Genomic DNA, 16,106 nt, shown 5'->3' with positions numbered 1-16,106 from the left:
GATAAAAGATAAAACACAAATATGTATCACTCCTTCATAAACCATTTTACTATCTGCATTCATCACTCACTCACTCAGTACGTACTTAAGGGCCCATTCCATGCACTGCAAGAAATTTGTAACAAGGTCTCTGTCTTCAAGAAGTGGAGAATAATTAAATGAAATATAAAAAAAATAACTAAAATACATAGCGAAATGGGATAAATGGACAGGCGTGTAAATCAAGACCCAAAGACCATTCCTAACCATGAGAGGGTATAGAAATTTTATGCTGTGATGGCAGCCTGGAAAGAGTAGGGTTTCACCAAGGAAATGACAAAGTGGAAAGAGAAAATAAGCAAGCAGTGGAGAAAGTAAGTAAAACCAAAGAGCAGGGGACAACCAGGAACTGCTTAGAAAACAAGGCAAGTAGTCAACTACTAAAATCTAGATATATCAACAGAACTAGTGAGTTATGGCTGGAAATGCAGGCCAGAGGCACAGAGGAGAAGGTTTTGAACAGGAGGCTAAGAGTATGTACTTTACTAGGTAGGGAAAGAGAAGAACTGATGTAAATGTAGAAAAATGACCTAGAACAATGCATACCAGAATAGTCACTCATTACCTCTGTGTGTACCTTTCACTTTTAACTACATATGCTTCATTAAGAGTCTGTTTTTAATAAGAATGCATTCACATGTTCACATGTTATCTGTATGACTTCGTGAATGTATGGGGAGGCTGAATTAAGGTTTCTGTATTGAAGAGTAAGTAATAATGAGTGCTCGTTTGATGAATGAACTCGGCAGATGCACAGAAAAAAGATAGGAAGTAGAGGTGGGAAAACCGATTTCAACACATCTGGAATTATCCAAGCAAAAAAGAAAAGAGAGAAAAAGATATGCGATAACTAATAACTGACTGTACAGGAACAAATGAAAAAACTTGGGCTTCTTTATAATTATTTCTAAATAAAAAGAAAAAAAATACTTGGGTTTCCAGTATGAGAGACCAAGAGAGTGAGAAAATCGGGATAATTTGGTTCTGCTAATACATTATTATAAAAAATAAAACAATTTATCCCTAGTTATCACATTTAAAATCAAACTATGACCTAAAAATAAAATTTGTATTTCATACTTTTTAAAGTTTCAGTTATCAAATATTACATTTGTTATTTATTCATAACCCATATAATTCCAAAACAACATTTTGGTGATTCATTTATAAGAAATACTTCTTTTCTTGTTGTAAAGAAAAATGTCAAACTCTACCTATATTGAACTAAGAATAAGTTTATCGAATAATAAAATAAAGGTGCTTTCTCAATATTTATGCTAATTTTATTCTAAGGAAAAGCACACTGTTTCATACAAACCACCCAGAACTCCAACTGACAACATAATCGGTCAGTATCTCTTTTCGGCACCTAATAATGAAAAACTCACTTAGGCTGGGAAGATGTGAGCAATTTCGTACTTGTTAATGAGGGACTCACCTTGGCTAAATAGACAGCAGGGCCAAACAAGTATCTTCAGGGGCCCAGGAATGAATTGTTGGTCTAGCATAGACCTAGCCTTAGGGTACAGTATCATATTAATATAATTTTATAACAATGTGAAAAATACAAATTACATGCAACATTTGCCCAGTCCCATACACATACCATTTAGCATTTGTAATCTATTGTAATGGCTGAAATATATCTAGTTATTCTTCCCAACTTCCCTGAGAAGTAGGATTTATCAGCATTTTTCACAAACTTGCACAGGATTATAAGTTTATTCTCAACTGGAGCTAAAAATATAAATTTCTTAATTTTTAGTCCCATCTGCCCAAGTCTATACTGCAGTTCATAGAATTACATCTTTAAAAATATCATGGTAATAGTATTTAGATATAATTAACAATATTTTGATACAAAGTACTGTAGTTAGGAAAATGAGTTATAAAGGCATCCAATTTCAAGTGGAAAGGAATACCAATGGAGATGGCAAAAAGTATTCACTCAATCCATTTCTCTTGCTGACATAGGATTTTCCAATTTGATTAGTGGTGATAAGTCATGAGAGGAAAAGGATAAAGGCAATAAAAGAATTGAATGGAAACTGGGAAAATGGCAACTAGGACTTCATAGTGGATAAATTCCTACTAATTCCACTTGCTAAAACAATTAGTGAAACGCTAGGCTTCAAAATATACTACTAATCCAGCTTCAGATCTCAGCTAAAAAGGATAAGTGATTAAAACATCTGGAGAAATATTAAGACTGTAGCATGACAATACTTCATGACACTAAATCAAGTGAAATAAAAACAGATGTCAGGAATACATACTCAGAAAGACATCAAAATTGATGTTTAAAGGCAGTAAAAGAACAGTTTTGCTATTCTGTTCTTAGAATAAAGGCCTCCCAATCACTGATAGGCAGTGTGAAAAAAGGCAAATGGGAGTTCTGAAGGGAACAGTAGATAGTCACAAGATAGCTCCTGGCCTGAAGACCACCCTGATATGAAAATGAAATACACACAGGACAGTTAAAAATATTTGGTTACCCACCTTCCCTAACACTAAGTATTTCTCCTTCCTAAAAAGGCAAGTAACAAAACATAACAGAGCCTCCACACCGAACCACGTTGCTTTTATTGCCATATTTCCCCATGTATAAGACGCACTCTTTTTCGAAAAATATGGGGTCTAAAAACTGGGTGTGTCTTATACATTGGTTGTAGATTTTTTAACTTTCATTTCCCACTTTTTCGCGCAGATGAGAAGTTGTATGAATTTTATGATGAATGAAACTTGAGTTCAGTAACTTCATGTAATACATTTATTTTCAAATTTCGGGCCCCAAAGTCAAGGTGCATTTTATACATGGAAGAGTCTTATACATGGGGAAATACAGTAATCCTTCTTTTCCATTACCACTACAGGTACCCGATAAAAACCAGCAGTTTTCTGCCTTGCAACACAGGTTTTAGAAGCCCTACCCTATTTAAAAAAAAAAAAAAAAAAAAGGCAAATACCCTCTACCAGCTGTTGACTTCCACACCAGAATTACCAGAATTCACTATTTCCTATCAGAATTTACCTTAGCTACAAAAAGAAAATAAACTTGTATATTTACATACTCCTATTAAGTTCATTTTTGTCTAGAAAATAGTAACAAGTAGGGCCTTTAAAAAATCGTCTCCATATTACAAATGCCTTACTTCTTAGGTTAGTTCTTCTATCAATGAAATAAAATCAAGTTTAGATCTATTACGGTTAAATTCCTCTCATATACAGGGTTTTTTATGATATAATATACATTAATAATTCCCAAGTCCCCAAAGCTACTGGGGCAAGGGGCACTTTTTTTGTTATTCTCATCACTATTATCTATGTAGCAAAATAGTCCAAATCATAATCATCTTGTAGGAATATGTATTTTCATAAGAGTATCATAAATAATCAAATCAATATAATAAAATCCACTATTTAAATACTGAGGCTCAATCTCAACCCAGAGAGTAAGCAGCAACAAATAAAAATAATATAAATATTAATGACAATCTTTTAAACATGTTGACAGATTCTCTTTCTTTGTCCCTAAAATCTGCTATTAATCACCTCTCATCTTTTTAGAAAAGATCTAACCTTTGGGCCTCTGTGATTTTACACCTGAAAATTCTCTTACCTTTGTGACTGCTACTTTTTCAGCTCATTTCATCTGCCTACATCTCATTCTAGGACCAATTAACCTCTAAACGAGATTATCAAAGAGTTCCTAGTTAAGTTTCCAATTTCAAGACTACCCCCAAATGAGCACCAGAAAAATCTTTCAGAGTACTGCATTTCTACAGGGTCCCCAGGGCCTGCCTGAATTTGCCTGGCTCTCAACTTCATAAACCGATCTCGTTCTTATTCAATTTATTAGCCAATATAAACCTTCCCACCTCAAAAGAGTTCCTTAATCCCACACACACATTTATCTTCATTTCTAGAACTTTGATGCTCTTCCCCTCTACTTGAAAGACCTCTCCTTACTTGTGAATTTACTCAAATTCTACCACAAATCTTTCATGATCAACCTCAACACTGTGTAGTCGACCCACTCATCTCTATGTTTTCTCCAATTGTTACATCTTCTATTTTCACTGTATAATTTTGCACACTATACTGTTTGACATGTATTATGCTGGTCTCTTCAATTAGAAAAGCTGGAAGCTCTGTAAGAAAGGGACGAAGACTTCCACTTATTTTGCAAAGCCCACAGCTCCCAGCATTACTGTTAGCCAAGGTGAATGGCTAGCTACCTCTGTACTTCCCCAGTTTAGCACCATGAATTACAACTAGGCAAATAGTTCCTTCTACTAATGTAAATGTCTCTTCTTTATTCCAAAGTCTTATGTCATAATGGCTTTTAAGTAACGTCAAGGATAATACCTGAAACACTAGGATCATTTTGAAATGCAGTCCCTGCTCATCCACTTCCCTAGCTCCCAAATGAAAACACACGCTATTACTCACTTGATACTGTCTGCGAAACCGAAGAGGCAGTCGTCGTGGTAGATGTGGTAGAGGATGGCGTGGATGATGATGTTGAAGTGGACACTGAAGGTGCTGGGCTACTGGTCGTAGGGGTGGAAGCTCCTACTGCTTGTGCTTGCGCCTGGGCCTGAGCCTGCGCCTGGGCCTGGGCCTGGGCCTGGGCCTGAGCCTGGGCCTGGGCCTGGGCCTGGGCCTGGGCCTGGGCCTGGGCCTGGGCCTGAGCCTGAGCCTGGGCCTGGGCCTGGGCCTGAGCCTGGGCCTGAGCCTGGGCCTGGGCCTGGGCCTGCGCCTGCGCCTGGGCCTGGGCCTGGGCCTGTGCTTGGGCCTGCGCTTGGGCCTGGGCTTGGGCTTGGGCCTGGGCCTGAACCTGCGCCTGGGCTGCAAGCATAGGTGTCAGCTCTGACTGCTGAATGACCTTAACTCCATCTGGCTTGCTCCATGCAGATTCACGTGTCCGAGCATTATAATAATAAACCTGCAAGGAAGAAAAATCACTGGTATCACAGAATCTGTCAACTATCATTAAGTTATTGGAAAAATAAAAACAACTTAGAGAAAACACATCAAAATTGGCTGTTCATATATTATGAGCCTACAGTTAATTTTTCCATCCTTTCTACCCTTCTAATTTTCTATAAAGGGCACACTGAATTTTTAACACACACACAAACAGAAACTAACATTATTTTTTGCACAGAAAGTTAACATAGTAGGACTTACTGCTATCTTTAGAGAGCCCTGCTTGCAAAACTGACCCTTGGCTGGCATCTGGAAACTTGGATTTTCAGAGGGTTACCACCATTCTCTAACTGGTAACTGATATGAAAGGCTCACTGTGCCTAAACTATTTACGCAAACAAGGAAGTAAATGCTAAATTACCTGCTTTCCCTCCGGGAGTCTGGAATTTTGGTATGTGCTAGGACAATGATGTCAGTCCCTAATGAAAACCCAGCTCCCCAGCTCAGGCGAGCTCCTCTGACAGACAACCACTCGCACACGTTGTCACAATTCCTCGCTAGAGACATTACACACGTTCTCTGTGTTTCCAGAGTAGACTCTTGGAAGCTTATGCGTTTCCTACAGACTTTGCCCCATGCACCTTTTTCTCTTTGCTAGTTTTCTTTGTATCCTTCCACCATAATTAGTCTTAGCTGTGGATACAACTACATGCTGAGTTCCATAAAACCATGAGTCCTCTTAGGAAATACTACCACTGAGAGTTGTTTTGGGGACCTGTGACACATATTTATTGTAAAATACAAGCTTTCATGCCTGACCAGTGGTGGCGCAGTGAATAGAGCATCAACCTGGGACACTGAGGTCCCAGGTTCGAAACCCAAGCTCACTGGCTTGAGCATGGGATCATCAACCTGATCCCATGGTCACTGGCTTGAGCAAGGGGTCACTGGCTCAGCTTGAGCCCCCTGCACGTATGAGAAGCAATCAATGACCACTAAAGTGCCACAACTACAAGTTGATGCTTCTCATCTCTCTCCCTTCCTGCCTATCTGCCTCATTCTCTCTCTCTCTCTCTCTAAAACAAATAAATAGAACAAAATACAAGCTTCCAGAATCATAGGTAAACACTGTAGAAGTTCAGGCCGGTGAGCCTTTCCTAGATTCCTACCCCACGCCCTGCTCATCCCAGACTCACTCCTTCTTTTTTTTTCTTGGCCAACACACCATTGCTACAGGCTCATTCTTAACTGGCAGTTACTGTCACTGATCTCAACCTGTCAGAACTCTTTTAGGTTTTACTCTTCTGTCACCAAGGAGTTAATAATCTAAACATATTTTCTAATTTACCTTCCCATCTGGAGTTTTATTTTCAACCCATATCTCCTCAGTAGGAGGCAGTGCTGGAGTACCAGGAGCAGTCACAGGAGGCATTCCTGGTGGAAACATCATCCCCGGAGGAGGCGGCATGGTGCCCATGGGTGGAGGCATGAAAGGTGGTCTCTGTTAATTCACAACAACAGTAATGGTCACTTGTATTTTTTTTCCCTTCAAGTTATTACTAAATTCTACCCAAATGTAAAACACTACATAAGAAACCAAACTAGTTTTACAGTCCATCCAAATACATTCATCTAGGATGCATAAGCCAAGTTTCTCTGAGATAAAAATGATTACACAAACTGGAAAAAAATATATCAACATACAGGAGTTATCTCTGGATTATAGCATTATGGATGAATTCTGCTTTGTTTTTAATACTTTAAATGCATATTTCATACACTAGGCCAGTGATTTTCAACCTTTTTTTTCATGGCACAAGCACACACTAATTACTAAGGTCAGTGCCCCTGACTAAATACAACCATTTTCATCTCATGGCACAAATAAATTAGTTACTAAAGAAGAAGAGGTCAGGGCCCGTTTTTCTTTAGTAATTAGTTTATGAGTGCGTGAGAAACAAAGGTTGAAAATCACTGCACTAGGCAATGGATTACTTGTAAAAAAGTGATTTTTTTTGTATCTCTTTGAACACCAGGCACACCAATGCCTTCGCACCTCAAAATAGGAACCAATCAGAGGAGAACCATTATTTACAAATAACAGAGCAATATCTAAAAAGAAAAATTTTACGGATATACAGTGTGTCTGTAAAGTCATGGTGCACTTTGACCGGTCACAGGAAAGCAACAAAAGACGATAGAAATGTGAAATCTGCACCAAATAAAAGGAAAACCCTCCCAGTTTCTGTAGGATGATGTGGCAGCATGTGCGCATGCGCAGATGATGACATAACACCGTGTATACAGCGGAGCAGCACACGGCCATGCCAGTCAAGATGTGGATGGTACAGAGGAAAGTTCAGTGTGTTCTGTGGCTCGCTAAATTCGAATCCGTGACCAAAGTGCAACATGAATATCGGCACGTTTATAACAAAGCGCCACCACATAGGAATAACGTTACTAGGTGGGATAAGCAGTTGAAGGAAACCGGCAGTTTGGTGGAGAAACCCCGTTCTAGTAGGACATCAGTCAGTGACAAGTCTATAGAGCAGGGGTCCCCAAACTACGGCCAGCGGGCCGCATGCATCCCCCTGAGGCCATTAATCTGGTCCCCGCCACACTTCCGGATGGGGCACCTCTTTCATTGGTGGTCAGGGAGAGGAGCACATTGACGATCTCATTAGCCAAAAGCAGGCCCATAGTTCCAATTGAAATACTGGTCAGTTTGTTGATTTAAATTTACTTGTTCTTTATTTTAAATATTGTATCTGTTCCCGTTTTGTTTTTTTACTTTAAAATAAGGTATGTGCAGTGTGTATAGAAATTTGTTCATAGTTTTTTTTTTTATAGTCCAGCCCTCCAACAGTCTGAGGGACAGTGAACTGGTCCCCTGTGTAAAAAGTTTGGGGACCCCTGCTATAGAGGCTATACGGGATAGCTACCTAAGGAGCCCTAAAAAATCTGTGCATGAGCCCACATAGGGCTCTGCACTGAATAGGTATGAAACTGGGAGTTTTCCTTTTACTTGGTGCAGATTTCACATTTCTATCGTCTCTTGTTGCTTTCCTGTGACCGGTCAAAAGTGTGCCATGACTTTATGGACACACTGTAGTTAATTATTCCTTTTTCCTACAAGAAAAAAAATATTAGCTAGGAAAATATTCATCACTTTGTTTTTTCAAATAATAATAATGTAACTCACCAATGACACGAACATCAGTTAAGTTTAAAAGATAGAGTAAAATAATCATTCTAAATTTTACTTTTAGTGGAAAATAAGAATTTAAATGGCATATATTACAATTTTAAAAACTTTTTCCTGGAGCCATTATTAATTCGACCCTCTCTCTGATCATTCCTTCACTGTCATTCTTCTAACACAACCTAAGATCCTGAGCCACACAATTCAACGGTAATTGCTATACCTCCCTTACAAAGCACACAAGTGGCCTAACATTTTAACAACAGATTTTGAACTGGGATTAAAAGATGTCCTCTATAACATACAAGTAACACTAAGATTCAATTATCCAAAGCATCTTAATCTGGAGAACAGAATTGACATTGTGCTGATAATGTGAAACTGTACTTCATTTTTTCTTAAAAATACTTTAGTCCCCATTCTTTTTTCTTTTGGATTCAGTTTAGTGTGTTTCAAGCATCAGCACACAGACTTATGTTCTATTAAATATCCACTCCAAATACATCTCATGCACATTAGCTGAAAATCACCTGGATTTAAGACAAAACTACACAATTATCTATCAGGACCAAGAAAAGCATCACAACATTACAAATTATCCCATTACAACGTTTGATATATTTCCAATCGAGGGTTATATTAGTTAAACCTAATAACTCTTATTTTAATCTTTTGCTAGTACATTTAACTCTTAAAGGCAAAAATTAGAATTCATATGTACCAAGTTATACAGAGTCAATAGGTCAAAATTACTTATTTTAATCTTGGAGAAAAATAAAGCTTTTTGTTTAAGGATTAGGGCCTATTCATTACTAGGAAGGCAATAAAATTTTTAAACAATGTATTAAAATCTGTGTCTCTTCCATAAATATTCCCTATCTAAATAGAGTTAGTATCACTTAAATGGTACTTTACTGTCTTTTGCTACTTTTAGTAAGCTCCTTCTCAATCATCTATGCTATTAGAAGAGAGATGATACTACTATATTTACTTGGTTTTATAACTGTACAGGCTAGATGAACTAAGAAAACAGAAAACAAAAAAATAAAACCTCAAAAGTAAACATTTGACATATGACACCTTCATGACCTCATTTCAGACAATAACTGAGACTACATATACTAGAGGAATATGTGCTCAGGCTAAAATACCAGAAAAGTTTTTATTTAACAAAATCCTATAATACTATTTCTAAAATTACAAAATAACCCTATGGTTTTTAGGGGGAAAAATACAAACAATGTGCTTACAAAATGTGTTTGTTGTTCTAGATTCTATCCTACGTTCCAACTGCTCAGTACATACATATATGTTTATACATAAAGGCAAAGTGTGTCAATGAAAATAAACAGCAATAACTAAAAAAGTTATACATTTAAATTTCAAACTTCATTACCCATAAAGAAGATGGTTTACTAAAAGCAACTGTCAGAGATAAAGGCAGGTAACTCTATCTAATCTTAGTTTCCTATGCAGCATATTTTTCTATTCAAATTACTGTTATCACTGCTTGTGGAGCAATGTGTTAATATAAGGGTTATACCTTCCTAAAAAGTGAAACTAAGAACACAGTTCTTAAGGAAAAACTGATATAGCACTGGCACTAATCCAATGAAGAAATGGCAACTGCTCCATTCTTTACCTGAAGGTGTGGAGGGCCCATAGGTGGAGGAATCCCTCCTGGAGGAGGCATCGGCGGCATATTAGGATCAAAAGGAGGACGTCCGAAGGGGGGCCGTGGTGGTGGAGGAGGGCCTCGCATCATCCCAAAGGGCGGAGGAGGCCGCATGAGCGGTGGTGGGCCTCGCATCACTGCATTTGGTGGGGGGGCTGGGCCTCGAAACCTCAAGGCCTGCTGTTGAGCCATCCTATGTGGAAAACAATGTATTAGTATTTCTTTGTCAAAATTATGAAAATGTAGCTACTGGTCTCTAATTGCATTGAATTTAATGGGCCCTGAAGAGCAAGTGGAGTTGGAAAGTCATCATTTGCAACCATCACGGCAAAAAGTGCCCCAGTGAGAATGATCGACGGACACCAAACCTAGAAGGAAGTCTGCATGAAGAGGCTATCTGGATGGGCTTAAAACATTCCGCACATGCTGCTTATAATTGCAAAGGAAGATGAAATAAACACTACGTAAGATGGAAATCACACAACACCTTGACGAGGGGAATCTAAATTAATGTCATCTAAAAAGGACAGATGGACACCATGTGACTGACAGGGACAGAGCATCACCTCCTACAGGCAAGAATGTGTAATCTCAAATTAATAATGGGGAAATACTAGATACACAAAATAAGGAATATTCTACTTAAAAGGGGGGAGCAGAGGCTACATTCCTCAGAAGTGTGGATGTTATACATAAAAGACAAAGGCAGGCTGTGGAAATGTTCTATATTAAAGGAGCTAAAGAGACATGACAACACAACATTAATTCTAGACCAAATCCTGTACTAGAGAGAAGAAATGCTATAAAACTATATTGGATTAATGGACAACACAGGAACAGGAACAACAGATTTAAAGTACTGTATCACTGTAAAAGGTATTAAGTTTGTAACTGTGGTGTAGTTAAGCAAAGGACTATATTCTTAGAAGATACACACTTAAGTATTTAAAAGTAAAGAGTCATGGTATATATGTATCTTACCCTCAAATGGTTCAGAGTAACACAGAGCTGCATGCGTGCAAATAACAAAGCAGAAGAGGCAAAATATTAACACTAAGTGTACTATCTTTACTTTTGTAACTTTGGTAAGTTTGAAATGACTTCCAAAGATAATTTTTTTTTACAAGGGCAGAGGGTAGCAGCCTAGGAGATAAGCTCTCGCTACACTGCACCTATCCCGTCCTGCAGTCTTCTCCATGCTATTTAAGCAGGTATCATACATAATATCACATTATTATCTATCTCCTCTCACAAGTGCTCTCTAAAAAAAAAAAATTTTTTTAATTATTCACTCTTAAAAGTATTTACTATGTTTCACACAGTACTCTAAGCTCTTCTTAAGTCATTTAATCATCATAACACCATATAAGATAGATGTTAATATCAGCCTCATTTTACAGATGAGGACACTAAAGGCACAGAGAAGTCAAATAACTTGCCTAAGGCCACACAGCTGATTCAATGGAAATGCCAGGATTCAAATGCAGGCAAACAGCTCTTAAATACTACACCATGCTGTCTACATAAGCCCCTCCAGAGTAAAACTTCTCCACGTCCTGTTCACCCTACTTCCCCAGCACATATTTAGGTCTGCACATAGTAGGCCTCAATAAATATTTGTTGAATGAACCAATGAATACCTGTACATCACAAGCAAAGTATGTAGAATTTTATTAAAATTATTTTTACTATAATGTACCATAGTCAATTTACTAAGCACATATCAGTAGCTACTATATATTTCTCTATTATACATGAAATTTACAGTTCTGTCCTCAAGAAAAGATTAACAATTATATTCCTTAATATACTTGAAGATGATCATTCTTAATTTCTCTTCTTACCAGGCTCTTCCGACTTAACTACATTTTCAACCTTTTGCCTAAGATTACCCTTTGAATTTTTTCTAAATTTTCCACATCACTGTTCAAATGACACCAAAAATATATAAATCCTGATAAAGAATCAACTTTCCTTCTAGAGTACTAGGGTTGTAAATACACACAGAATTGTATATGCCACCTGTATTAACCAAATTTGCAAATTATCCTACACTCGAACTTAGAAAGTATGAGTTAAAAACAGTGACTACAAAGAGGAACATGTGTTATATCAGAATAATCAGTCTTTTTCAAATGATATGTACTGTACTCCCAAAAGACACATGGCTACTGTTACTGAAGAAATGACTAAACTTTTAGTGCAGAAACAAAGTTAACTACCAAGGAAAGACAAGTGTTTCAGCCCTGAGTTAATAATGCACCTTAATCCTGGATTTCCTTTGAGTCTGCCTCTCTCCTGTCAAAAAACTCTACAGTACTATATTTCTTTCTTTAAAAGTTCACACTTCCTAGTTAATAGCTTCAAGCTAAGCATTTAGTCTCTAGAATCATGGCTCTGTCAAATCAGGGCTCTGTTTTTTGCTGTCAGACTAGTTATGTAATTTTTGAGCCTGAGTATTCTCAGATGTAAATGAGCTGGGTAACCTACTTCATATCTCTGTTCAGAGATTACCCTGTGAAACATTTAGGATAGTACCTGACACACAGTCAACCACTCTAACCACACTACTTTCAATCCCCCAGACACCCAGCACTGTGCTCTACCTATAAAAGGCACTTCACTGTCAATCTGACTAGATGTCCTTCAAGTCTACCACTAACATAGCGACAAAATGCACATAATTCCCTCTATCAGCAGCTTAAAGTTGCCATTTTCTGATGCCAGATATGTATAACACTGCTTCATCACAACCAATTTAGCAGAACTTGCAGTAAGGATTAAATGAGTTAATAAAGTACTTGGAACAGCACCTAGCCCATTAGTGCTCTCTAAGTATAGCTTTTATTACTGTTGCTATAACATTAGTACAGTAATAGTACTAATGGTATTAATGTTAGTAACAGTGTTAGCTATTTTATTACTATAATTATTACAATCAAGCTCTACATAACCTGTCCCTTGTTGACCCATTTATAGACTCCAGTCTTTTTGATCAATACTTTGAATTCATTACATTCAAATCTCTGTATTTGTTGTTCCCTCTGCCCAAATGCTTTTCCCTAGATCTTTATATAACTGGCTCCTTTTCATTATCAGTTTCAGTTCAAATGTCACCTCAAACTCCTTTCCCACCCCTAGCCTCTCCCAGACCCTCTTAGGCTCATTACCCAATTCAGGATTTTAGTTATGAGAAATGCCAAGAAGTCTCTCACTTGTTTACTTCTGTACTATACCCACTTGTATATATAGTAATTTTCCCTTAAGTATACTCAACCTAATGCCCATGGCGGTAAGTGTTCGAATGTTGTTTCAATTATGACAGTGAGCAATGGGTACTTTTCCTATATATGTACCTTGCAAGCATGGTTATATGGACGTTATTTGTACTAACTCTTTTAATCCTCCCAACAGCACAGTAAGGTTAAGTCTGGCACCATTTTTACAGAGGAAACTATGGCACAGAAAAATAACTTGTTTAAGTATCTAATCAGTGGTAACACTAGTATATTCTTATTCTTATTTTACAGTTGAGAAAATTTAGATTCCAAGTACCTTGTCATAAGGTATTAATAGGTAAACTAAGGCCCTGGGTAAAGCATCTATACAAATATGACTAAAAGTTACCTTAATGGCCCTCAACTCTAAAGGGATAAATGGCATCTGGATGTCCAAATAAAGTCTGTCTATTGCAGGTTATTTGCATTCCTACCACTTTCAACCTTTTCACAAAACTAGTTGCAAAAATAGAAACAAAAAAAACTTTTTTTACAAGAACAAATGCATTTCTCTAGAGGTACGCTATCCAGATATGCAAGCCCCTCAATGGTGACGAGAAGGGGGGAGCGCAGAGGGGACGGAGTGGAGAGGGGACAAAGCAGAAAGATGCTACTGATATATGGGAGACAAATCCAGTCTGTCAATTACTCAGTGATCTTTATAAATCACTTCATACTTGGAGGCTGATCTCCTCACTTGATGTGGTTAATTTAGTCCAGCATTTAGATCAATCTTCATCAGCATGGATGCTCCTTGAGGACAAATGATTTTGGTCTGGTTCAAGACTCCAGTGCCAGCACCTATGTCAATGACTGTCACAGAGCACACACTCAGTAAATGTGGGTCTAATTAGTGAATCATCTCTAATTCGTCTATATTCACTTATGACTATACTGACTGAACCCCTTGTCTGCCAGACATACTATGAAATACCTTCAGAATATATTTACAAAAACAAAGCTCCAATTTCTGCCACCAGAGACCACATAAACAGCCAATTTCTCATAAACCATGGAAAGTGTTAAACTAAAGATCTGTACAATATGCTCCGGAAGCAACTTCCAACCCAAGAGGCAAGATATAAAATATTTGCAACATCCATGTCTTGATTACTGTTAATAAAATCTAAAAGGCTACTGACAGACACTTTCTTAAGTGCAGAGTAATGTTCCCAAATAAACCCATCTCAAACTAAGTAGCACTCTCTTGTCAACAGAATCAGGAATAATCCTTTCATCACTAATACTGACCCACCCTGGTAATGCATTTTGATCACTCATTACCAAAGTGAACACACAGAAGAGGTTGACAGGATTTGAGGTTCATCTCTGATATAAGACAAGATTTTATTCCTGTCAAAGTAAGGATTTCCTGTGTGTGACAATTCAGAATCTAAAATACATTATTATTATTTATTATTATTATTTTCCCTAAAACCCTGAAAAGCAATACCCACTTCTTTATACGATTTCATCTTGGGCTCTAGACAATACTAGACTGCTCAAAAAGCTACATTGCTCCTTTTCATTTTCAAACGTTGACAGTGGCACAACTCAGAATGGGAGCAGAACATCGGAAATGACGTTTTCCCCAGCCAGAAAAAGAAATGGATCGAATACACATAAACCTTCGTATCTAGTCTTCCCCCAAAACCACTGACTTGAGGTTTTTCCAAGCCCACTCTTACTTTATTACCAAATCTTAACTTCCACAGGCAAGGAGACACCAGAAGAAAGGTCACTGTTACTCCTTCGGGCGTGATCAAGACCGCAGGCTCGGGAGCCCGACTGTCCGGGTTCAAGCCGCTTAACTTCCTGCAGCTACGAGCCCGTCGGTGCGACCTTGTTCTACCTCCTCAACCTCTCCCTGGGGCTCAGTTTCTCACCTGGAACGCGGGCAAGTCACTTACCTAAGGGAGGCTCTGGTCTGTTGCCTGCAAAATGAAGCAAGCCACTACTCCAAAGAGTGGACGTGAGGATTAAAGGAGACAACTCTAAGTAAAAAGCTAACTGGCACCTAGAAGTTCGGAACAAACGGCCGCTGCTATTGTTATTATTCACAAATACTGGGCGGGGGGTAACAAGAGAAAGAAAGGCCACAAGAAGTTGAGGAAAGCAAGCGAGGTGGGGCAGAAGAAGCGGGGCAAACGTGGCGATCCCGCGGGGAGGCTGAGCCAGAAGCGGTGCGAGGTCCCGGGAGTTGGCGGCGCGGCGGAGGGGCGCCCTGGAGGACCGGGCCCGCGGCGCCGCGCCGCCGGGAGCAAAGGCTGGGGCCGGCCGAGGTGGGGCCCCGAGGCGGTGGCGTCCGGTCCGGCCCGGCCCGGGGCCGCAGGCGCGGGGGCGCGGGGTCCCGCGTAAATGTCTGGGAGCGCCCCGAAAACGCACAGGAGGCCGCGGCCCAGCCCCAGCCCGGCTCTCTCATTCAAGCCACCTTCCCCTTCCCCCTTCTCCAGCCCCACGCGGTCCCGGACCCGAGCCGCCGCGGCTCCTCGGCCCGCCCTCCACCCCGCATCTCCGCGGCAGGCCTACCCCCAGGGCTCCAACATGCCGAGAAGTAATAAAGAGCAGCGCCCTTTACCTGAGCTCCCCCGGGTTGAATCTCTCACCGTCCCCCCCTTCCCCGCCACGCTCCGCCATTACAGAGGACCGCGTTCATCCACCCGCCGACCGGCCGTCCTCTATTGGCCCGACAGATCATCAATCTCCTGCGAGAGAGGCGGAGACAGCGGAGACCTACGAGGTGAATGGTGAAACTTCCCATCAATTCTCGAGCTGAGGGCGGTAGCTGCCTTACTATTGGTGAAAGGGCCCGCCGACTTTGAAAGCGGTTGGAGACAGCCAGTTGATTGGCCGCCCGGAGGCTTTATGGGAAATGAGACTTCAGCAACGAGGAACCTCCAGCGCCCTCGCGTGGTAAGCAAAACTAGGTCCTCCCACGCATTGCACGGGCTTGCGGTAGCCACGTGTCTGCCGGCTTCCA

The 16,106-nt window shown here is 39.7% G+C and overlaps 1 protein-coding gene across 9 annotated transcripts in view; it reads right to left on the bottom strand.

The window, feature by feature from the left end:
• Positions 1 to 15,803, bottom strand: part of TCERG1 (transcription elongation regulator 1) — a 60,551-nt gene extending 44,748 nt beyond the window's left edge. For all 9 annotated transcript variants that reach the window (XR_010752010.1, XM_066388171.1, XM_066388179.1 and 6 more), the window contains exons 1-4: positions 15,705 to 15,803; positions 9,816 to 10,041; positions 6,320 to 6,472; positions 4,492 to 4,987 (exon numbers count right to left, since the gene is read on the bottom strand). Coding sequence is in view for 8 of the 9 variants with exons in the window: in XM_066388171.1 (XP_066244268.1) it covers positions 4,492 to 4,987; positions 6,320 to 6,472; positions 9,816 to 10,041; positions 15,705 to 15,763 (934 nt within the window). In the remaining variant the exon portion in view is untranslated. The remainder of the gene's footprint in view (positions 1 to 4,491; positions 4,988 to 6,319; positions 6,473 to 9,815; positions 10,042 to 15,704) is intronic.
• Between the last annotated feature and the right edge of the window lie 303 nt (positions 15,804 to 16,106).

The sequence above is a fragment of the Saccopteryx leptura genome, chromosome 6 (genome assembly GCF_036850995.1).
Source record: "Saccopteryx leptura isolate mSacLep1 chromosome 6, mSacLep1_pri_phased_curated, whole genome shotgun sequence".
Lineage (NCBI taxonomy): Eukaryota > Metazoa > Chordata > Mammalia > Chiroptera > Emballonuridae > Saccopteryx > Saccopteryx leptura.
Note: the sequence above shows the minus strand (reverse complement) of the source record. Positions and strands in the feature narration are given on the sequence as shown.